Source organism: Moschus berezovskii, chromosome 11 (assembly GCF_049115385.1).
Source record: "Moschus berezovskii isolate FMDL1 chromosome 11, NW_MosBer_1.0, whole genome shotgun sequence".
NCBI classification, from domain to species: Eukaryota; Metazoa; Chordata; class Mammalia; order Artiodactyla; family Moschidae; genus Moschus; species Moschus berezovskii.
The window spans coordinates 101,592,834-101,616,776 of record NC_142470.1 but is presented as its reverse complement, the minus strand read 5'-3'; the positions used below and the strand labels follow the sequence as shown (position 1 = coordinate 101,616,776).

Here is a 23,943-nt window from a genome sequence, read left to right as displayed (position 1 = left end):
CAATTCATGTTTAGAGGAAATGAGCTATCCTGAAATATATTAAGGGTTATTGTAGTCATCCTGTATTTGTCAGTTTCTTCATTGGTTCCATTCTTCCTCTGAATTTTTAAGAAAAAAATATATAGCTGTTATCCTTTTGTTGAAAGAAAAAAAATGTAATTGTTTTCCATAGACCTTCAACTCGTCTTAGAAAGCCTTTAGTGGATCTTGGGGACAAACAGGGTGAGAGACATGTTTTTGGGGGTTTGGTATAGTGTCTAGGGCAATAATTTGACGACCGTTTTACCCATCTCTTTCTTATAATCCTTAAGAAATATGGGATGACAGCTTGCCTGTGTTCTTGGGGGAAGAAGGGGATCATGTGAAAGCACAGCCAGTTGCCAGCCTGTATGGATGTTTGTGGTTTTATGTCAGCATTTATAATACTGTGTTGTCTAGGGCACTTGGATTTTATGATTTTCTTTTTTTTCAAAAATAGAAACTTATTTTCTTTCCTCTTAATTTAGCTTCAATCATGAGACAGTGAAACAGACGGCCATCATAAGGTCTGCATGGCCCCAAGGTCCAGTATTCAGTGATGTGTGTCTGAAGTCAGCTCGTATATTAAAGATCTGCTAAGGATGGATCCTCCTTGCAGAGGGCAGGGGTATTAAGCAAATCAAAATCATGGCTCTAAATATTTTGCTTGTGAATTTTAAAAATTATTTTTAATTGGAGAATAATTGGTTTTTAATGAATTTATTTTTAATTAGAGGATAATTGCTTGCTTGTGATTTTGCATGATTTAGTTTTTTGGTAGAGATACTGACAGTTCTTTGCAACTATCTGTCTTAGGGAATATCATCAATCTCCTAGGTGGGAGCCTTGCCATTGGATGTCACAGACTCAACCTGAATCATCTTGAGAATCGGTTCTCAACACCTGCTCTCACTTGAGAAACTGAGAATGAGACTTTGGGTCTTGGTAATTCTAACAGCTCTCATACCTTCCACATCAGCTAGGTTCAGTAAGTATTGCTTTTGAACTGAGATTTAAAACAATTTTAATTAAGTAATTCCAAGAACATGTGCCTTGCTATCCAATTGCTCTAGCTGAATGGCAATGTGGATAGTTCATTTATGTTCTACAGTTGTTCTTTTTTAAAAATTCATTTATTATTTATTTTTGCTTGCTCTGGTCCTTGCTGCTGCACACAGGCTTTCTGTAGTTGCAGTGACCAGGGGCTACTCTTCACTGTGGAGCACGGGCTCAGCTGCCTTGCGACATGTGGGATATTACCAGACCAGGGATTGAACGTGTGTCCTCTGTATTAGCAGGGAGATTCTTATCTTCAGTCTTATCTGATGAAGTCCCTAGAGTTATTCTTCATCAGCAGTTCTTCATTTGTCCCCTTTATGGGGACAAATTTTTTATAACAAATACAGCATCATTTTGATTTAATGCATTCAAATATATTAAAATGTAACATGGTGCCTGCACATAGAAGGTATGGTCAGGTTAAGGTTGACTCGACAACATGCTTTGTGTAGGTGAACTTGGCTGCTTTTCTTTGGAGCAATGTGGAGGATCAAGGTCCAGGTTAAACCACTAATTTATGTACCCACTGTTAGTCGCTTCAGTTCAGTTCAGTTCAGTCGCTCAGTCGTGTCCGACTATGCGCGACCCCATGAATCACAGCACGCCAGGCCTCCCTGTCCATCACCAACTCCCGGAGTACACTCAAACTCATGTCCACAGAGTCGGTGATGCCATCCAGCCATCTCATTCTCCGTTGTCCCCTTCTCCTCCCGCCCCCAACCTTTCCCAGCATCAGAGTCTTTTCCAGTGAGTCAACTCCTCGCATGAGGTGGCCAAAGTATTGCAGTTTCAGCTTTAGCATCAGTCCCTCCAATGAACATCCAGGATTGATCTCCTCTAGAATGGACTGGTTGGATCTCCTTGCAGTATAAGGGACTCTCAAGAGTCTTCTCCAACACCACAGTTCAAAAGCATTGATTCTTTGGCGATCAGCTTTCTTCACAGTCCAACTCTCACATCCATACATGACCACGGGAAAAACCATTGCCTTGACTAGACGGACCTTGGTTGGCAAAGTAATATCTCTGCTTTTTAATATACTATCAAGGTTGGTCATAACTTTCCTTCCAAGGAGCAAGCGTCTTTTAATTTCATGGCTGCAATCAGCATCTGCAGTGATTTTGGAGCCCCAAAAATTAAAGTCTGACACTGTTTCCACTGTTTTTCCATCTATTTCCCATGAAGTGATGGGACCAGATGCCATGATCTTAGTTTTCTGAATGTTGAGCTTCAAGCCAACCTTTTCACTCTCCTCTTTCACTTTCCTCAAGAGGCTTTTGAGTTCCTCTTCACTTTCTGCCATAAGGGTAGTGTCATCTGCATATCTGAGGTTATTGATATTTCTCCCGGCAATCTTGATTCCAGCTTGTGCTTCTTCCAGCCCAGCGTTCCTCATGATGTACTCTGCATATAAGTTAAATAAGCAAGGTGACAATATACAACCTTGACGTACCCCTTTTCCTATTTGGAACCAGTCTGTTGTTCCATGTCCAGTTCTAACTGTTGCTTCCTGACCTGCATACAGGTATCTCAAGAGGCAGGTCAGGTGGTCTGGGATTCCCATCTCTTTCAGAATGTTTCACAGTTTATTGTGATCCACACATTCAAAGGCTTTGGCATAGTCAATGAAGCAGAAATAGATGTTTTTCTGAAATTCTCTTGCTTTCTCCATGATCCAGCGGATGTTGGCAGTTTTATCTCTGGTTCTTCTGCCTTTTCTAAAACCTGCTTGAACATGTGGGAGTTCACGGTTTACATACTGCTGAAGCCTGGCTTGGAGAATTTTGAGCATGACTTTACTAGCGTGTGAGATGAGTACAATTGGGCGGTAGTTTGAGCATTCTTTGGCACTGCCTTTCTTTGGGATTGGAATGAAGACTGACCTCTTCCAGTCCTGTGGCCACTGCTGAGTTTTCCAAATCTGCTGGCATATTGAGTGCAGCACTTTCACAGCATCATCTTTCAAGACTTGAAATAGCTCAACTGGAATTCCATCACCTCCACTAGCTTTGTTAGTAGTGATGCTTTCTAAGGCCCACTTGACTTCACATTCCAAGATGTCTGGCTCTAGGTCAGTGATCACATTATCGTGACTATTTTGGTCGTGAAGATCTTTTTCGTACAGTTCTTCTGTGTATTCCTGCCACCTCTTCTTAATATCTTCTGCTTCTGTTAGGTCCATACCATTTCTGTCCTTTATCGAGCCCATCTTTGCATGAAATGTTCCCTTGGAATCTTTAATTTTCTTGAAGAGGTCCCTTGTTTTTCCTATTCTGTTGTTTTCCTCTATTTCTTTGCATTGATCACTGAGGAAGTCTTTCTTATCTCTCCTTGCTATTCTTTGGAACTCTGCATTCAGATGCTTATATCTTTCCAGTCGCTTAGTTGTGTCCAACTCTGCAATTCCACAGACTGTAGTCTGTCAGTTTCCTCTGTCCATGAAATTTTCCAGGCAAGAATACTGGAATGGGTTACCATTTCCTTCTCCAGTGTATCCATTAGAATATTTCATAAAAGAGCTTAGATGATTTACTTATTCTTTCTCAAAGTATCACAAAGTATGACAGCTTTCTCAATTTAATCTTGCTGTTGTTTAATCAGTAAGTCATGTCCGACTCTTTGCGACCCCATAGATTGTAGCCTGCCAGGCTCCTCTGTCCAAGAGATTTCCCAGTCAAGAATGTTGGAGCAAGTTGCCATTTTCTACTCCAGGGATCTTCCTGATCCAGGGATTGAACCTGAGTCTCCTGCATTGGCAGGCAGGTTCTTTACCACCAAGCCACTGGGGAAGCTTAGAAGGGGATATTTAGAATATCAAAATTGAAATCTTTTCATATGATCAACAAATTTATGTCAAAGGCTTTCTCTGCATCTATTGAAATAATCATATAGTTTTTATTTTTCAATTTGTTAATGTGGTGTATTACATTGATTGATTTGCGGATATTGAAGAATCCTTGCATCCCTGGGATAAAGCCCACTTGGTCATGATGTATGATCTTTTTAATGTGTTGTTGGATTCTGTCTGCTAGTATTTTGTTAAGGATTTTTGCATCTATGTTCATCAGTCATATTGGCCTGAAGTTCTCTTTTTTTGTGGCATCTTTGTCAGGTTTTGGTATTAGGGTGATGGTGGCCTCATAGAATGAGTTAGGAAGTTTACCTTCCTTTGCAATTATCTGGAAGAGTTTGAGTAGGATAGGTGTTAGCTCTTCTCTGAAATTTTTGGTAGAATTCAGCTGTGAAGCCAACTGGTCAACCACTTGTAAAAGAATGAAACTAGAACACTCCCTGCTGCTGCTGCTGCTGCTGCTGCTAAGTCACTTCAGTCGTGTCCGACTCTGTGTGACCCCATAGACGGAAGCCCACCAGGCTCCCCCGTCCCTGGGATTCTCCAGGCAAGAACACTGGAGTGGGTTGCCATTTCCTTCTCCAATGTGTGAAAGTGAAAAGTGAAAGTGAAGTCGCTCAGTCGTGTCCGACCCTTAGCGACCCCACGGACTGCAGCCTACCAGGCTCCTCCATCCATGGGATTTTCTAGGCAACAGTACTGGAGTGGCTTGCCATAACACCATACAAAAAAAGTAACACAAAATGGCTTAAAGATCTAAATGTAAGACCAGAAACTATAAAACTCCTAGAGGAAAACATAGGCAAAACACTCTCCAACATAAATCACAGCAGGATCCTCCATGATCCACCTCCCAGAATATTGGAAATAAAAGCAAAATTAAACACATGGGACCTAATTAAAATTAAAAGCTTCTGCACAGCAAAGGAAACTGTAAGCAAGGTGAAAAGATAGCCTTCAGAATGGGAGAAAATAATAGCAAATGAAGCAACTGATAAAGGATTAATCTCCAAAATATACAAGCAACTCCTGCAGCTCAATTCCAGAAAAATAAACTACCCAATCAAAAAATGGGCCAAAGAACTAAACAGACATTTCTCCAAAGAAGACATACAGATGGCTAACAAACACATGAAAAGATGCTCAACATCACTCATATTCAGAGAAATGCAAATCAAAACCACAATGAGGTACCATTTCACGCCAGTCAGAATGGCTGCTATCCAAAAGTCTACAAGCAATAAATGCTGGAGAGGGTGTGGAGAGAAGGGAACCCTCTTACACTGTTGGTGGGAATGCAAACTAATACAACCACTACGGAGAACAGTGTGGAGATTCCTTAAAAAACTGGAAATAGAACTGCCATATGATCCAGCAATCGCACTCCTGGGCAAACACACCGAGGAAACCAGAATTGAAAGAGACACATGCACTCCAGTGTTCATTGCAGAACTGTTTATTATAGCCAGGACATGGAAGCAAGCTAGATGTCCATCTGCAGACGAATGGATAAGAAAGCTGTGGTACATTTACACAATGGAATAATACTCAGCAATTAAAAAGAATACATTTGAATTAGTTCTAATGAGGTGGATGAAACTGGAGCCTATTATACAGAGTGAAGTAAGCCAGAAAGAAAAACACCAATACAGTATATTAACGCATATATATGGAATATAACAAGAGGATAACGATAACCCTGTATACGAGACAACAGCAGAGACTCGGATGTGTGGAGCAGTCTTTCAGACTCTGTGGGAGAGGGTAAGGGTGGGATGATTTGGGAGAATGGCATTGAAACATGTATATTATCATATGTGAAATGAATCTGACGTGGTTGGGGGCTCCCCACCTCAACACTCTGTGGATTTAAGAGGCTGTTCCTTCTGGAAGTGTATAAATTAGCCTGGGATAGAAACTGCATGCTGAATTTACTAATTAAGAAATGAGAAACCAGAACTATAAAGGTGGCATAGAAATACAAGAAACTATTCTTAAGTAGTCTTTTAAAGCTTTGAGCAGAGTTGCAGATTTTGCCATTTGCTATAAACTGGTATATGTGGTTTAACCAGAGCCATAAGAAAGTTGGTATTGTCTGAATTCTGAAAAAAAAAACAAGAAACAAATTTATGTGTTTGTTTGTTTAATTTGCAGGTAGATCATTTTTGGGCCTGGAAAATGAGGCTTTAATTGTGACATGTCCCAGACAAGAAAAATCTCCATACCCTGTGGAGTGGTATTACTCAAAAACCAACAAAAGTATTACTACCCAGAGAGGAAATCGGATAGTTGCCTCAGGGAAGCATCTCAAGTTCCTTCCAGCCAAAGTCAGCGACTCCGGATTTTATACCTGCATTGTCAGACGGTATCATCCAGGCCTGCTCCTTTGTCTTTAACAACTGATATTCTGAGCCGCCTCACTTCTCTTCCCTTTCTAGACCTCTCTGGAACAGTCAAATTTATGAAGTAATCTGAATAAAAGAGCACTTCTAGGAGTGTCCTCATGGTGAAGTTCAGGTGGTGGTGAACTATTTGTTATCATTACTTGGAGGCACTGCAAAGCATGCAGTATTTTAGTTCCCCGAACAGGGATTGAGCTCTGTTCAGGATGTGTCCCCTGCAGTGGACTCATAGAGTCTTAACCACTGGACCACCAGGGAAGTCCCTGGTGAGCTATTTGGATGTGTGATTTCAGGGCTTAACTTGTAGCCCAGTTGGAAAAAGAGCAGGTTTTTCTAGTGCCTGAGAAACTGAGAGCAATCACTCACTTTGAGTTCCAAATAAGAACAATCCAGTACACAGAGCAGTGACCTAGATGCGTGACGTCGAGGTGAATGTAAAAGGGTGCTCACCCGGGCCTGCCACTTGAGGGGCAAGCCCGAGGCCATCACTCCGCATGCGATCGTCACGAATGTTGTGTCATAAATGGTGTGTGCCCAAGCTATGAGACCAACTATGTCAAAAGGCGAGTCGCTCTAGCTCGGTGCCTGGGCTCTGAGGACGGATGGTGTTAGTTTGAATCCAGGGTCCTCACTACTTATCTGCGTGTTGTTAAGTTACTTCTCCTTCTCTGTTCCCTCATCTGTCAAATACACATGATAACAGAACCCACTTCAGAGCCTGTTATGAACATAAAACGAGGTAATATTACCACCATCAATGGTACATAGAAAACTCTTAATAGATACTAATTATTTTCATTATTCTATCAGGTGTTGGTGTTACAGCACATACAGTATATAGAGAAATGGTGAGGGAGTCATTTTTAAGGCTACAGTAGGGGTTATGTTTTAAGCTTCCCTGGTGGCTCAGTGGTAAAGAATCTGCCTGCCAATACAGGAGTTGTGGGTTCGTCCAGGAAGATCTGCTGGAGAAGGAAATGGCAACCTGCTCCAGTATTCTTGCCTGGCGGACCCCATGGATAGAGGAACCTGGTGGGCTACAGTCCATGGGATTGCAAAGAGTTGGACACGACTGAGCAACTGAACAGCAACTACAAGGGGTTATATTTTATTTAAAATGTAACCAAAAAAGCAATTAAAACTTTAGATTTTAATGACTATTTTAAAATAAGAACTACTCTATATCAATTGTTTTAGGTAGGGAAAATAGAGTTGCATTATTTCATAATGTTAGTATTAAGTAAAAGAGTCAGAGTAAGTCATTTCATAATGCTAATATTAAGTAAAAATTAGAGTCGGATTAGGCTTCCCTGGAGGCTCAGTGGTAAACAAACTGCCTGCCGATCCAAGAGACGCAGGTTTGATCCCTGGGTTGGGAAGATCCTCTAGAGAAGGAAATGGAAATCCACTCCAGTATTCTTGCCGGATTAAGAGTTGGATTAAGTCATTTCATAATGCTAAATAATATCAAGTAAAAGTTAGAGTTGCATTAAATTATTGCATAATGCTAAGTGACTTTTAAAAAATTGCTTGATTTATTTTAATAGTCCTACCTCCAATAAGACTGGATATGTGAATGTCACCATTTTTGAAAGACAACCAGATTGCAATATTCCAGATTACCTGATATATTCAACGACATCTGGATCAGAAAAAAATTCCCTAATATTTTGTCCTACAATTGACCGCTACAATTGGACACAGCCTGTTGAGTGGTTTAAGGTAAAAAGAAACTTGCCAGGAAATAGATGAAAATACACAATCAAAATAGATATGAAAGAATTACTAAAAGTGGACTGGAACCTTTCATTTTAGAACTGTGAAGTTCTTCAAGGACCAAGGTACCTGGCACACAAGTCGTTTTTGCTGATTGATGATGCAACCAACAGGGATACTGGTGATTATACATGTAAATTTATGCACAATGAGTATGGAGTCAAATATATTGTAACAGCAACCAGATCATTCAGAGTTACTGGTAAGCTACTAAATGTAACAAAGGACAATATTGAAAATAGATAAAGTGAGAGAAGTTGTGTCCTTCTTGTGGATTTGTCTGTATTTTATCCTCCTCCTTGAACTTCCTCCTGTCTCATCTTTTCTTCAGTTCAGTGCAGTTCAGTTCAGTCGCTCAGTCGTGTCCAACTCTTTGCGACCCCATGAATCACAGCACGCCAGGCCTCCCGGTCCAATACCAACTCCCAGAGTTCACTCAAACTCATGTCCATAGAGTTGGTGATGCCATCCAGCCATCTCATCCTCTGTTGTCCCCGTCTTCTCCTACCCTCAATCCCTCCCAGCATCTGAGTCTTTTCCAGTGAGTCAACTTGTTGCATGAGGTGGCCAAAGTATTGGAGTTTCAGCTTTAGCATTAGTCCTTCCAATGAACACCCAGGACTGATCTCCTTTAGAATGGACTGGTTTAATCCTCTTACATATCCTGTAATATGACGCAAGGAGATTTTCTAAATTATACACCATCAAGTTTTAAGACATTTGGGGGAGGGGGCGAAATCACACTACTAATCCAAAGCCATATCTGCTCTCTCCTCTATGTTTTAATTTTTCAAAGGTAATGCAATCATCTAACATTTTTTTGAACAGCAGCTCAACTATTTGAAGAGCAAGATTAACTCTCTTTCTCCCAATGTCTTGTCAGAGTTTCTATAAATAGAACAAGATCTATTTACTCTCTGATATAACCAACTGGGTTAGAAGTATAACGAGAAACTTTATAAAGAGATACATAGATATTATTGGGTGGTTTTCAATCTTGATTTGTAAGGCTTTCATCATCATCTACAACCTTAGGTAGGTCATTTAATTCTAATTTTTATTTCAAGTTCACTTTACATTCTATAAAAATGCATCAGGGGAAAGGCTTCACAATCAAACCTGACAGATCTACAAAGAGTTGGGTTCCCCTCAGCATAGCTTTGTCTATGGGTATAGATGAAACCTATACACCTGGCACATTACTTTGGACAGAACAATAGTAGACAAGAATTTTGTCTGGAGTTTTCCAGGGCTCCGCCCCTGTAAAATGAGCATCACTGAACCACATTTGTGTTCGTATCTCTCAGTGTTCAACATCAAACTCCACAGAGGTTCTTAATCACAGCATTCTGAAATAAGTGAGAATCAAGAGGTACAGGAATGCATCCGTGCTCCGTTAGAACTAACTTCTCATTCAGTTAGTTGTACTAGGGATTAAATAGGCTTCTCTCTATTGATGAAACCTCTGCAAATACTTCTCCCATGTTCAGGCAACAATGCTACAGGAATTTGATTTTTCTGATACGGTGAGCCACACGGGCAGAAGGCTGTGAGCAGAAGCGCAGACTTACGTGTTTATCGCTTTCATGGGTCTTTGGAAATCCTCCCTGTAGCGTTATGCCTTTTCTAGAGAGTTGAGGTTTTCTGGCCATTGCTACATTATGCAATTCATTTAATGGTTTGCATAGTATTTGTTTTAACAATAAAAAAAGAGAAGAGAAAATACCGAAAAACCAACATAGCTAGTTACAGAAAGGTGTTGCTTGACTGTTTTGTCTCATTTGTGTGTGGGGGGGTGTGTGTGTATACATGCGTATTTGTTGCCATGGATCACTATCGAAAAATTTGAGAAATGTCGCTATAAAATAGGACAGAAGATGAAAATACAAACTTTGTACTGACGACTACTCAGTGCTCTCCAGATACTGAAATTCTGTCTTTGTCTTCAATTGCAGAGAGGGGCTTTTCTTTGCCTCCTGTGATTAAAGCGCCTCCACGAAATGAAATAAGGGAAGTGGAAGTTGGTAAGAAAACTATAAGAATACTGTAAAATTTTTGCCTGGAAAACCCTTCCATGTGACCCCGGGGTCAGGCTATCTCCATAGTAGGTCTTGAGGAGTAAATGAGATACACTTGCAAACACCCACCTAGGGCACATTCTAATATTAGGGATATGGGCTCACCACCATTCACAGCACTTGTATTTGTACTGTGCTCTGCTTTGCTTTTTGTTTTTTGGTACTTTCACCCGTGCGGCCTCATTTCCCTCTTCTGTCCAGGTGGTAGATCTTGTCCCACTTTATGTTTATGGATGGCGAGGCTTAGAGAGATCAATGAGTGCTAAGTCACTTCAGTCGTGTCCGACTCTTTGCGACGCTATGGACTGTAGCCCGCCAGGTTCCTCTGTCCATGGGATTCTCCAGGCAAGAATACTGGAGTGGGTTGCCACGCCCTCCTCCGGGGTGTCTTCCCAACCCAGGGATCCAACTCACAACCCACGTCTCTTACATCTCCTGTACTGGCAGGCGGGTTCTTTACCACTAGCCACCTGGGAAGCCCCATCTTTCTATTAGAACACTAGAGCACCTTGTGTTCCAATTGTGTGTTTATACCGTCGTCACCTCCTGGGAGACTCTAAACTCCTTTTCTCTCTTCAGATGCCTCTTGTTTGTTTGTTTTTTTAGTATTTTTAAAGTCTTTCCTGAACTTGTTACAGTATTTCCTCTGTTTTACATTTTGGCTTTTTGGCTGTGAGACATATGGGATCTTTTAGCTTCCCGACCAGGGACTGACCTCACACCCACTGCATTGGAAGTTGAATTCTTAACCACTGGACCACCAGGGAAGTCCCTGGATGCCTAATTCTTGACCCAGGAATTACAAACCCAGTAGGGGACAGCTGAATGCACTGTCCTGAGGCAGGAAACAGCATTTAAGTCCTTGCTCTGAAGGACGAAGTCTCAAATTAACAGGAGGGAGAGTAGAGAGGCTCTTGTTAGAAGATTAGAAGTAGTGGAATAGTTAGAAATCGTGGAATTGTAGCTGAGTCAGGTGAAATGGTTTTACCTACAAAGGTAATAACAGGGGGAGGAGGGGGATTTGGTAGGATGAGAAAGGAGTGGAAGACAGCTATTAAAAAGAAATCGCAAGTGACCCAATTTCATTCCTTTTTATGGCTGAGTAATAGTCCCCACACCGAGTGAAAAAAGTCAGCAAGAGAAAAACAAATATTATATATTGATGCATGTATGTGGAATCTAGAAAAATGGGGCAGATGAACCTATTTGCAGGGCAGGAATAGAGACGCAGATGTACAGAATGGATGTGTGGAAATGGTGGGGGTGGTGGAATGAACTGGGAGATTGGGACTGACATGTATACACTACCGTGTGTAAAACAGATGGCTGACGGGAACCTGCTATACAGGGCGGGGAGCTCAGCTTGCTGCTCTGTGACAACCTAGAAGACTGGGATGGAGGCGGGGTGGAGGGGCAGGATGGATGTCCAGGAGGGGGGGTATGTGTCTACAGACGCTGATTCTGGGATGGAGGCGGGGTGGAGGGGCGGGATGGATGTCCAAAATGGGGAATATGTGTCTACAGACGCTGATTCTGGGATGGAGGCGTGGTGGAGGGGCGGGATGGATGTCCAGGAGGGGGGATATGTGTCTACAGACACTGATTCTGGGATGGAGGTGGGGTGGAGGGGTGGGATGGATGTCCAGGAGTGGGGATATGTGTCTACAGACGCTGATTCTGGGATGGAGGCGGGGTGGAGGGGCGGGATGGATGTCCAGGAGGGGGGATATGTGTCTACAGACGCTGATTCTGGGATGGAGGTGGGGTGGAGGGGCGGGATGGATGTCCAGGAGGGGGGATATGTGTCTACAGACACTGATTCTGGGATGGAGGCGGGGTGGAGGGGCGGGATGGATGTCCAGGAGGGGGTATGTGTCTACAGACGCTGATTCTGGGATGGAGGTGGGGTGGAGGGGTGGGATGGATGTCCAGGAGTGGGGATATGTGTCTACAGACGCTGATTCTGGGATGGAGGCGGGGTGGAGGGGCGGGATGGATGTCCAGGAGGGGGGATATGTGTCTACAGACGCTGATTCTGGGATGGAGGTGGGGTGGAGGGGCGGGATGGATGTCCAGGAGGGGGGATATGTGTCTACAGACACTGATTCTGGGATGGAGGCGGGGTGGAGGGGCGGGATGGATGTCCAGGAGGGGGTATGTGTCTACAGACGCTGATTCTGGGATGGAGGTGGGGTGGAGGGGCGGGATGGATGTCCAGGAAGGGGGATATGTGTCTACAGACGCTGATTCTGGGATGGAGGTGGGGTGGAGGGGCGGGATGGATTTCCAGGAGGGGGGATATATGTCTACAGACGCTGATTCTGGGATGGAGGCAGGGTGGAGGGGCGGGATGGATGTCCAGGAGGGGGTATGTTCTACAGACGCTGATTCTGGGATGGAGGTGGGGTGGAGGGGCGGGATGGATGTCCAGGAGCGGGGATATGTGTCTACAGACGCTGATTCTGGGATGGAGGCGGGGTGGAGGGGCGGGATGGATGTCCAGGAGGGGGGATATGTGTCTACAGACGCTGATTCTGGGATGGAGGCAGGGTGGAGGGGCGGGATGGATGTCCAGGAGGGGGGATATGTGTCTACAGACGCTGATTCTGGGATGGAGGCGGGGTGGAGGGGCGGGATGGATGTCCAGGAGGGGGGATATGTGTCTACAGACGCTGATTCTGGGATGGAGGCGGGGTGGAGGGGCGGGATGGATGTCCAGGAGGGGGTATGTGTCTACAGACGCTGATTCTGGGATGGAGGTGGGGTGGAGGGGCGGGATGTATGTCCAAGAGGGGGGTATGTGTCTACAGAAGCTGATTCATGTTGTTGCACAGCAGGAGCGAACACAACACTGTAAAGCGACTGTGTGTGCTCGGTGGCTCAGTCGTGTCCCACTCGTCTCCACCCGTGGCCTGCAGCCCGCCAGGCTCCTCTGTCCATGGGATTTCCCAGGCAAGAACAGTGGAGTGGGTTGCCATTCCCTTCTCCAGGGGATCTTCCCAACCCAGGGATCGAACCTGCATCTCCTGCAGTGGCAGGAGGATTCTTTACCACTGAGCCACCTGGGAAACCCCAAACACCTATATCCCTTTTTTTTTAAACAGCTATACCCCAACTAAAATAAATAAATTTCAATGTATAGTAAAGGGAAATCTTAAATTATAATGTGGCATTGGTGAAGCCTCTTTCGTTTCTGCTGCAGAGCAGGGGAGAAAGCAGAGGGGAGGGGGGCTGACCTTCACCCTGACCTGTGAGTGAAATGAAGAAGCTGGGAGAGGAGAGGAGAAGCCAAAGGGAGGGCAGAGAAAGAAGAAGGTGCTGACGATGAGAAGGGGAATGGGGATCCACTTATGGCCATGTATCTGCCTGCATTGCAGGAGATGAGGATTGGCTCCCTGGGTTGGGAAGACCCTTGGAGAAGGGAGTGGCAGCCCACTCCAGTATTCTTGCCTGGAAAGTTACATGGACAGAGCAGCCTGGCAGATGTGACTGAGTAACACTTTCACTTTTCTTTCATGGCACACAGAGGGTGTTCAGTGAATCACGTTAAATTAAATCCCATTTGAACAGAATTTTATGGGTGAGTTTCTTTCCTTTTCATCTAGGAAAACCAACAAACATCACGTGTGTGGCTTGCTTTGGGAAAGGCCCTCAGGTCATGGCTGAGGCCTTCTGGAGGGTGAACGGAAGTGAGGTTAAGAACTTTGGTGAAACGAGGATACAAGCGACGCAGGAGCAAATGCAAAGGTATTTTTAAATGGCAGCTAAAGCAGCCCCCTACCTTCCCGCACGGTTTGCAACTGCACAGTAAGCACTGAAAGTAACAGACTGCCTTTTAATCCTAGCAATGAGCTGATTTGCCGAAACACTGTTTTAAAGATAGAGGACGTAAAAGAAGAGGACTTGACATGGAATTATGACTGTCTGGCCATGAATTTCCATGGCTTCATCACGCACACTGTAACACTAAGGAGGAAAAATCCAAGTAAGGCGTGTTTCTGAGACTCCCATCACTTGAGTTTGCTGTATCAACTGTAAGCTGAAATCATATTCTTAGAGAACAGTGTGTTGGTGGGTGGTTGCCGGAAAATCCATCAAGACAACAGAATGGAATGCTCAGAAAAGATTTGTCCTGGGCGTAGGCATTACACATATATACACTGTATGTAGAGACAGGTATATATTGTGTAGAGAGACAGAATTCAAGACAGAAAGGAAGCAATTGAACTGTCACTGCGCTTTCTATGACCTGCACACTCAGACACCATTAAACCATTAAACAGACCTCCCTGGGAGTGAGTGAATCTTTCTTCCATCCCCTCCATGTACTACTTGTCACAATGACGGCAGCAAAAAATAGTTTCACAAACACTTCCTTCCTGAGCACCTGTCGATTCTCTCACTTGTTTGCACATCCAAGTAAAGACACTCCCTTGGTTAGATGAAGCATTTAGTCCAGTGTAACAAAGGGTGCAGGGGAAAGTTTGATATCTTTTCTTGTCACTCCATGTGTGATGATGTAGAAATTATTTAATGTGTTTGTCATATAGTCACAGGGAGAGTTCAACTCCCAGTTTATACCCATAAGTGGGGTACTGTGCTGGGCTTAGGCGCTCAGTTGTGTTGGACTCTTTGCGACCCCATGGACTGTAGCCCTGCCAGGCTCCTCTGTTGATGGGGATTCTCCAGGCAAGAACACTGGAGTGGGTTGCCATGCCCTCCTCCAGAGGATCTTCCCAACCTAGGGACCGAACCCAGGTCTCGGCATTGAAGGTGGATTCTTTACCATCTGAGACACCAGGGAAGCCCAAGTTGGGTAGAGTCCAGATTAATTTGGATAAACCCACAGAGGCACAACTTGATTAGGAGAGATGGGAAAATTTAACTAATTTGATAAAGTTATTTAGTCTTTGTCTGAGGTGGTCCTTGGGATTTTTCTTGTTTGAATTCAACAAGAATCACTGATTTGTAAGTTTTTATAAAACAATGGAGCCATGACTACTGTAGATGGTTTTAAATGCTATCATGCTCCACGGGTCGTCAGGATTCTGCTAGTTATACATATATATAAACACATATATATATATCCATGTCATCTCAGGATGTGTCAACCCTGATGAGATGTCGTTTTATGCTGACATTTGTGGTGTTGGTGGGCATGGAAGACCCAGCCCGACCCCAGCTCTGCCATGGTGTCTTTTCCCACTGCTGTCTGTGCTCACATTGTCATTTTATGAATGTTCTCTAGGTTCCTGTGTATTGGAATTGTTTTATTTGATTGGAATATAATTGCTTTTGTTGTGTTCATTTCTGCTGTTCGACTAAGTGAATCATCTGTGCATATACATAATATCTCCCACCTTGGATCTCTCTCCCATCCCCGCCCCCATCCCACCCCCTAGGTCATCACAGAGCTCCCAGCTGGAATTATTCTCATGTTACACATACACGTAATTTTGTACCTTCTAATTCATCTTTGTATGCTACCTTTCACCTGCTTTACTTCAAATCAACACGATTATACTCTGTCTCAACAACTGTGTAAATTAAACAAAAATTGTTGCAATTGCTTTTAATGGTCACAATAAATTCCTTTGTTTCTAATCACACAGTAAAAGAAATGACACACTGTCCTGAATTTTAATAATGAAAACTTAAAAAGCCTATGTCCCTATATGATTAAATATTCAACATTTCATACTACTACTATTAATAATGTGTGCATTCAGTCATGTCCAGCTCTTTGTGACCCCAAGGACTGTAGCCCGCCAGGCTCTTTTGTCCATGGGATTCTCTAGCCAAGAAGACTGGAGTGGGTTGCCATCCCCTTCTCCAGAGGATCTTCCCAATCCAGGGATCGATCCAGGTTTCCTATATTGCAAGCAGATTTTTTACTGTCTGAACCATCAGGGAATAATAATAATAATAGTAATAATAAACCTTTATTCATTGTTCTCTAAATATGAAGACCAGTCATTATTTTCATATAATTTTTTATTTGTTTTATTAAAAATTCATAATGAAGTTACTATTACTATTGTCTGCTTTTATAGATGAGGAAACTGAAAGAGAGGTTGACTAATTGTGCAGTTTTATGAGCCAGGATTCAGACGCAGCTTTTCCTGTTTATAAACACTTACAGAAAATATTCAGTGTTAGGCATCACATATAAGGGTTATTTATGCATTTGTAAAGTAACATTTAGGAAGATACTGAACTTCAACTTCTCCTAATGTCTTGAATTAACTTCTTTCTGCTTGTAAACCAGTCACATGCATAAATATTGTCCAAGAAATTGGGATTCCCAGCGCATGCCCAGATATTATTTTTAGAAAAAGTGACCTGGAGAGGAATCATGTTGAAATAATTTACTTAGGGAATATTTATCATTTAAACTCATGACAACACAGATATGAGGCTCACTGCCAATTTTCAGTTTTGAATCAGCTTACTTTGGTCATTCTTTTTACATTTTTTTTATTAAAAAGAATTTTTTCTTTTTTTTTTTTTGGTCATGCCATTAGGCATGTGGGATCTTAATTCCCTGACCAGGAATCAAACCTGTGCCCCCTGCAGTGGAAGTGTAGAGTCCTGACCACTGGACTGTCAAGGGAATTCCCCACCTTGGTAATTCTTGATTCATAGTGCTAGATAGTCAGGGAGCTGATGAACGAATGAAGGAATTTGCAAATCTGGACCAGTGATTTTCTTTGGCAAAACTGGGAGCCTATGTTTTGAGATCAGATGGAAATGAAAAGGGAATTATACAGCCAAATCTCATTTGAGTCTTCTCACATTTATCTTTAAGTGGAACTATTTGTAAGATAGGATAGTTAATGATTTTAAAGAGGGCAGTAAACTTACAACAGCCAAAATTACTATTGATGAGCACAGTCCTTACATTCAGTTTGTATATATCTGATACAGTCCAGATGGAGACCATCTTGCATATATATGTTGTGAAGCAATGTTCAGCAGAAGGGAAATAACGGTGTATTTAGGACCTAAAATGCAGTAATTTGACTTCATCAAACACTCATTAGAGACTTACAAAGTTCTTGTTTCTCCCTCTGCTCTCCTGTGTCACCAACCCCAGATGTGATAAGTCTCTAAGACCTGCTGATTATTTCTCCCCGATGCCACCAACGCCGAGCTTGTCCATTCCTTTCTCCTTATTACACGAATCTGGCCCTCCCATACGGCAGAAACTTCCCTCTCATTCTACTCTGAGGATCTATTGGCCATGGAAACAAAACTCCATACTATCAGACTAATCTTGCTTGAAAACCACCTTTATTGTTAAGGAACCACTCAACACTCTTCAGTGGCTCCCACAACCAGGATAGAGATAAAATGCTTTAGCTGGGCCCTCCAGTCTGATCAGAACCTAGGCCTGGATCCAGCTTTCCAATCATGTATTCTAGCAATTCCCCAAATTAGATTATCTGTCTTCCTCAGAAAATACGCTCCCATCTCTGCCCTTGGGATCACAGCATCCTTGCATGCCAGGAGTGCATTTCTTCTTTTGAAACTCTCTGAGTCTTACTCATCTTCCAGGGACCTCATTCTGCAGGAAGTCTCCAACTGCTAGTCCAGCACACAGTGGGCACACCTTCCTAAAACCTCTGTTAGCTAAAACTGATGCTTTCACTTCCTGTCTTAGCTAAGTTTACATGTGTCTCAATATCTTTTATATTGAAAAGACCCTGATGCTGGCGAAGACTGAAGGCAGGAGGAGAAGGGCACAACTAGAGGATGAGATGGTTGGGTGGGGTCACTGATTCAATGGACATGAGTTTGAGCAAGCTCCAGGAGATAGTGAAGGACAGACAAGCCTGTCCATGGGGGCATAAAGAGTCACACATGACTAAGCGAGAACAACAACTGTATCTCTTATGCTTTGAAAACCCCTTACAATGCCTAGCCTGGTGCCCTGCACAGAGTAGAGGCTCAGTAACCATTGATTTACTGATTCTTGAGAATCCTACATAGGCAGTCCTTGTGTGAATCTCTTGTCTTCCCAGTGGATGCCAGTGCCCATGTGTTTTTTAATTTTCTCCTATTTTAGAAATCATAATGATCATGTTTCTCCTCCCCCATCTTTTGAATAGTGGATCAACAAAGTACCTACTACGTGCTTGCAGGATTTAGCCTATTACTGTTACTAATCAATGCCTTGGTGATAATTCTAAAAGTGTTCTGGATTGAGATTATTCTGTTCTGGAGAGACATAGCTAGACCTTCCAAAACTAGGGATGGTAAGTGGCAAGTTTCAAATTTTCTTTAATAGAAAAGGTTCTATAATGGCTGTTGTTTGCTTATCTAATAATCTATTAATAGTTATGCTACTAAACCTAGATTTTCTTTTGCTTATTATTAGCGTATTATCAAAAATTTTTTTGAGTACGCAGAGGATACTCTTCATCCTGTCTGGTCATTCCTTGTGGTTCTGAAATTCACCTAAACAGCTCCAATTTTCTCCCCAGTAGAACTGCTGCTCTTACTAATTCCTCAAGAACAGAATCTGCTCCCAGCCCAGAAAGGGCATTTGGGGAAATACGTACTGGTAAAACTTTATGGAAGTCAAACATTTACAAAATTGTTCCTCTTTTCCAGAGGTGAACATGTTAGAAAGGTCCATCAGCTTGTAGGTGTATTTTTACCAGAAACCCTGTTCCATAAAGAGTCTTACCTCCTTACATATGTATACACATGAAAGGAAGCAGTTATACCTGCTAAATATGAACACCATTCTTTCATTTAGAGGCAGATAAAATTTAGATTTTCCATAGAGTCACTCAACTAGAGCTAATTGTTTGATTTGTGAGAAATTCAGACCCCTTAAACATTTCTCCTCCCTTGCCACCATGAACTACATTTTAGCATTTTCACTTCCCCATGGGGAAAACAAAAATTAAAACTTAGATCTGCCTGGCACAGCAAAAAATTCCTTATCTGTGACTATAAATACTTATTAATATATTATTACTCAAACAAGACAATATGGTTTGAACTACACTGGTCAGGCGCTTGTCTGTGTTCAGTCTGAACAACTTGAACTCTGTTCAGGTCTGAGACAGTAAAAAGGAGAATGCTGGGACTAAGACTGCTTTCCCGATGACTGTACTGTGTGTGTGCTCAGTGGTGTCTGACTCTTTATGACCCCATGGACTGTATGCAGCCCGCCAGGCTCCACTGTCCATGGGATTTCCCAGGGAAAAATACTGGAGTGAATTGTCACTTCCTGCTCCATGGGGTCTTCCAACTCATCCTTTACCACTGTGCCACCTGGGAAGTCACTTCCTGATGACATTTTGCGGACAGATTGTTGTCATCCTCTCCAGATTCTAGAATATTTAAGGGGATGTGGTATATTCACCAATAATCCTAAAACTCCCTGAGAAATGTCTATCAAGAGTAAAATGAGAATGTTTTACAGACCGGTTAATAATGTTGTGTTCCTTGTTTTCATGTTCAGATGGGAAGATCTATGATGCTTATGTGATCTATCCACGAAGCTGCAAAAACAGTCCAGAGGGGGCCAGCTCTGTGGAGTACTTTGTTCACCAGATTCTGCCCGACGTTCTTGAAAATAAATGTGGTTACAACTTATGCATCTATGGGAGAGACCTGCTCCCTGGACAAGGTAAACTTATCCACAACCATCAGGGAGAGAAACTCTCATTCCTCAGAAAGCTAAGTGATGGGCTCTTGGATCAGGAGTTGAGATCATTATTCCAAGTCTTAGACCAGAACTTTTAAATATTTCTCCAGAAGAAGGAAGTACTTCTTTTCGTCTCCTGTCCCCATCGCCACCCTGATGCTAAGGTCTTGCAGGAGTGGCGGTGATGTGAAGACAGGGTAAGACATCCTTGCTTGTGGATCTGGCAGGGCCCAGCCCCTACTTTGGGCTTCCCTGGTGGCGCAGTGGTTAGAGTCCACCTGCCAATGCAGGAGATACAGGAGACACAAGTTTGATCTGAGTCAGGAAGATCCCCTGAAAAAGGGAATGGCAGCCCACTCCAGTTTTCTTGCCTGGGAAATCCCATGGACAGAGGAGCCTGGCGGGCTACAGTTCTTGGGTTCACAAAGAGTTGGACGTGACTGAGCAACTGGGCACAGCCACCAGCCCCTATTCACTTCCCATCTCCATCACTAGGAGAACTGACATCTCTGAAGTCTGTCTAGATCTGAAAGAAGACTGAACATCCAAGGAATTACATTATCCTATCCAGAGGCACTGGCTAATATATTTGAAAGGACTCAAAGTTTTTACAATTTTCCTGACACTGAAGAAACATTTGCAAATTTATGTCCTCACAAGAACAGATAGAATTGTGTCTTCTGAGCCACCAGGGAAGCGCCTGTTTCTTAATACTCCTAGTCAATTTCATGTGCTTTTGACAGTTGGGTCACAATTCTGCATTTCAGTAGTGTTTCTTCTTTCCCTCCATATTTATGTCAAGTACTACCTTCATTTCAGTTCAGTCCAGTCGCTCAGTCGTGACCGACTCTTTGAGACCCCATGAATCACAGCACGCCAGGCCTCCCTGTCCATCACCAACTCCCAGAGTTCACTCAAACTCATGTCCCTCGAGTCGGTGATGCCATCCAGCCATCTCATTCTCTATCGTCCCCTTCTCCTCCTGCCCCCAATCCCTCCCAGCATCAGAGCTTTTCCAGTGAGTCAACTCGTCGCATGAGGTGGCCAAAGTATTGGAATTTCAGCTTTAGCATCAGTCCTTTCAATGAACACCCAGGACTGATCTCCTTTAGGATGGACTGGTTGGATCTCCTTGCAGTCCAAGGGACTCTCAAGAGTCTTCTGCAGCACCACAGTTCAAAAGCATCAATTCTTCGGTGATCAGCTTTCTTCACAGTCCAACTGTCACTTCCATACATGACTACTGGAAAAACCATAGCCTTGACTAGACGGACCTTGGTTGGCAAAGTAATGTCTCTGCTTTTTAAAATGTTATCTAGGTTGGTCATAACTTTCCTTCCAAGAAGTAAGCGTCTTTTAATTTCCTGGCTGCAATCAGCATCCACAGTAATTTTGGAGCCCCAAAAAATAAAGTCTGACACTGTTTCCACTGTTTCCCCATCTATTTCCCATGAAGTGATGGGACCAGATGCCATGGTCTTCGTTTTCTGAATGTTGAGCTTCAAGCCAACCTTTTCACTCTCCTCTTTCACTTTCATCAAGAGGCTTTTTAGTTCCTCTTCACTTTGTGCCATAAGGGTGGTGTCATCTGCATATCTGAGGTTATTGATATTTCTCCTGGCAATCTTGATTCCAGCTTGTGCTTCTTCCAGCCCAGCGTTCCTCATGATGTACTCTGCATATAAGTTAAATACATGGGGTGAAAATATACAACACTGACGTACTCCTTTACCTATTTGGAACCTGTCTGTTGTTCCATGTCCTTAGGGACCCTCTTTTTTTTTTTTTTTGAGGCAAGGAATACTGCTTTCTTTAGAAACTAACATCTCAAAAATCAACTTTTTGGGGTCTGGATGTCAGGTTCTTTTATAGAACAGAGACGGGTGGAGGAGGTGAGAAAGCAAAGTAAAAAGCCCATTAATCTCTCGAATATCTCCTAGAATGGCCAGTCTCAGGGGGCGATATGTTAATTTTCTCATTCCTGTAGCTACCCCCAGGTGGACAGGGTCCTGAACAAAAGTACTTTGGAAACCCTCCTTCTAATGCTTCTCGAATTCCTCAGGGACCAGGAAGCATTTGGAACATGAACAAGGCAGGGTACGTTTCACAGACTGTGAGTTTCAACTGGCATTCCTACCACAAAGAGGGATTCAAATGCCTGTATGTGAGACAGCAAAAGACACAGATATAAAGACTTTTGGACTCTGTGGGAGAAGGCGAGGGTGGGATGATTTGAGAGGATAACATTGAAACGTGTATATTACCAAATGTGAAATAGATGACCAGTCCAAGTTTGAAGCATGGAACAGGGCACCCAAAGCCGGTGCCCTGGGACAACGCTGAGGGATGGGATAGGGAGGGAGGTGGGAGGGGGGTTCAGGATGGGGGACACATGTTCACCCATGGCTGATTCATGTCCGTTCCGTTCCGTTCCTTTCCGTCGCTCAGTCGTGTCCGACTCTTTGCGACCCCGTGGACTGTAGCCTACCAGGCTTCTCCGTCCATGGGATTCTCCAGGCAAGAATACTGGAGTGGGTTACCATTTCCTTCTCCAGGGGATCTTCCCGACCCAGGGATCGAACCCGGGTCTCCCACATTGGAGGCAGACGCTTTAACTTCTGAGCCACCAGGGAAGCCAATGTATGGCAAAAACCACTACAATATTGTAAAGTGATTAGCTTCCAATTAAAATAAATAAATTAATTTTTTAAAAAGAAGTAAATGAACACATCACAGGTGAATCTGATTTATCCTGAAATATTTACTAATGTTAATGGCCTAGTACCAGCTTGGGATAACTGTAGAGTATACAATTCAGGAAGATGTAATCCACATCTCTCCCGAGGAGCCCTTCTTCCTCCAGCTCTCCCCATTGGCTATTTGTGGACCCCCCATGGACTGTAGCCCGCCAGGCTCCTCTGTCCATGAGATTCTCCAGGCAAGAATACTGGAGTAGGTTGCCATTTCCTTCTCCAGGGGATCTTCCTGACCTAGGGGGTGGAACCTGCATCTCAAATGTGTCCTGCATTGGCAGGCAGATTCTTTACCACTAGCACCACCTGGGAAACCGATGTCCTCTGATCTCACCTCAACCAAAACAAACGAAAAACCGACACCAACATTCACTTTTCCCTTAGAAACATTTCATAACTGGCCCATGCAGTGCATTTCTTCTCATGACGGTTACCCGCCATCAGCTCTTTCAAACCCACCGTGCACCCCCTGCTCCATCCAGGGCCTGGTGACTGATCTTTATGGAAGGCATCATCTGCTTCACGCCGGGCTTGGCCAATGGGAGGCACAGGCAGGGGCTCAGAGGGCAGGGTGTATCCCTGGTCCCCTCCGGGTGGGGTAGCCTAGGTAGCCATGCTTCTTCCTGCTGAGCATGGGCTCCTGTCAGCTGGTCCTCCAGGCACACACCTTGGGCTCCATAACCATTCCCACCCTTCACACCTGGAGAGTGACTGTCACTCTTTGATGTCACCAGCTGCGGAGGTCTGAGCATCTTTCATTGATTTCCTTTGGCTCCGCCCACATCTTTTATAAACCGTCCTTTCATTGAACTCTCTCTACTCAGTGCTTTCAAGTATTCTGAGATTTCTGATAGATCTACTGACACAAGGTCTCTGGCTGGCACCGTTAGGCATTTATCTCCTGTTTCCAGCTCTGTGGACTGGCAGTCTTTGGTCCCTGCTCTCTAAGAATGTCTGGACTTTTTTTTTTCATGGTTGTGCTTCCTTCATCACTCTGTCCCTCCTTGCTTTGACAGCTGCATGTTTTACATGTTTTCAGTCCACCCAGAAGTTAAGGGAAATCACTGTAAAGTTGATGGTCCATAAACAGTCACTTGACAAAGGGATCTCATCTTCCTTAAGATTTTCCTAGTTTGAATCAAATTAGCTTCTAAAACAGAGACTACTGGGGGTTGGGCGGGGGGAGCAAAGTGGATCCAAGACTTCCTAGAGACTTGAGTCAGTTCAGAGAAGCAAAGGTTCCTGAGTTTGCACTCTTTACCAAGAGAGTTAAAATTCTAAGTCAGAGAGAGAGTAGCATGGAAGTATATACATCAAAATGCATAAAATGGGTAGCTAGTGG

General features: G+C 43.4%; 1 protein-coding gene across 5 annotated transcripts in view; it reads left to right on the top strand.

The window, feature by feature from the left end:
* IL33R (interleukin 33 receptor) overlaps positions 1–23,943 on the top strand; it is a 77,210-nt gene that overhangs the window by 47,257 nt on the left and 6,010 nt on the right. For 4 of the 5 annotated variants that reach the window (XM_088841599.1, XM_088841598.1, XM_055399780.2 and 1 more), the window contains exons 2-10: positions 835–1,006; positions 6,083–6,293; positions 7,878–8,052; positions 8,146–8,308; positions 10,062–10,130; positions 13,790–13,931; positions 14,030–14,169; positions 18,296–18,442; positions 19,663–19,830. In XM_088841599.1, coding sequence (XP_088697725.1) covers positions 946–1,006; positions 6,083–6,293; positions 7,878–8,052; positions 8,146–8,308; positions 10,062–10,130; positions 13,790–13,931; positions 14,030–14,169; positions 18,296–18,442; positions 19,663–19,830 — 1,276 coding nt within the window. In that variant the 5' untranslated portion in view covers positions 835–945. The remainder of the gene's footprint in view (positions 1–834; positions 1,007–6,082; positions 6,294–7,877; positions 8,053–8,145; positions 8,309–10,061; positions 10,131–13,789; positions 13,932–14,029; positions 14,170–18,295; positions 18,443–19,662; positions 19,831–23,943) is intronic. The other variant, XM_088841600.1, reaches the window with a different exon arrangement.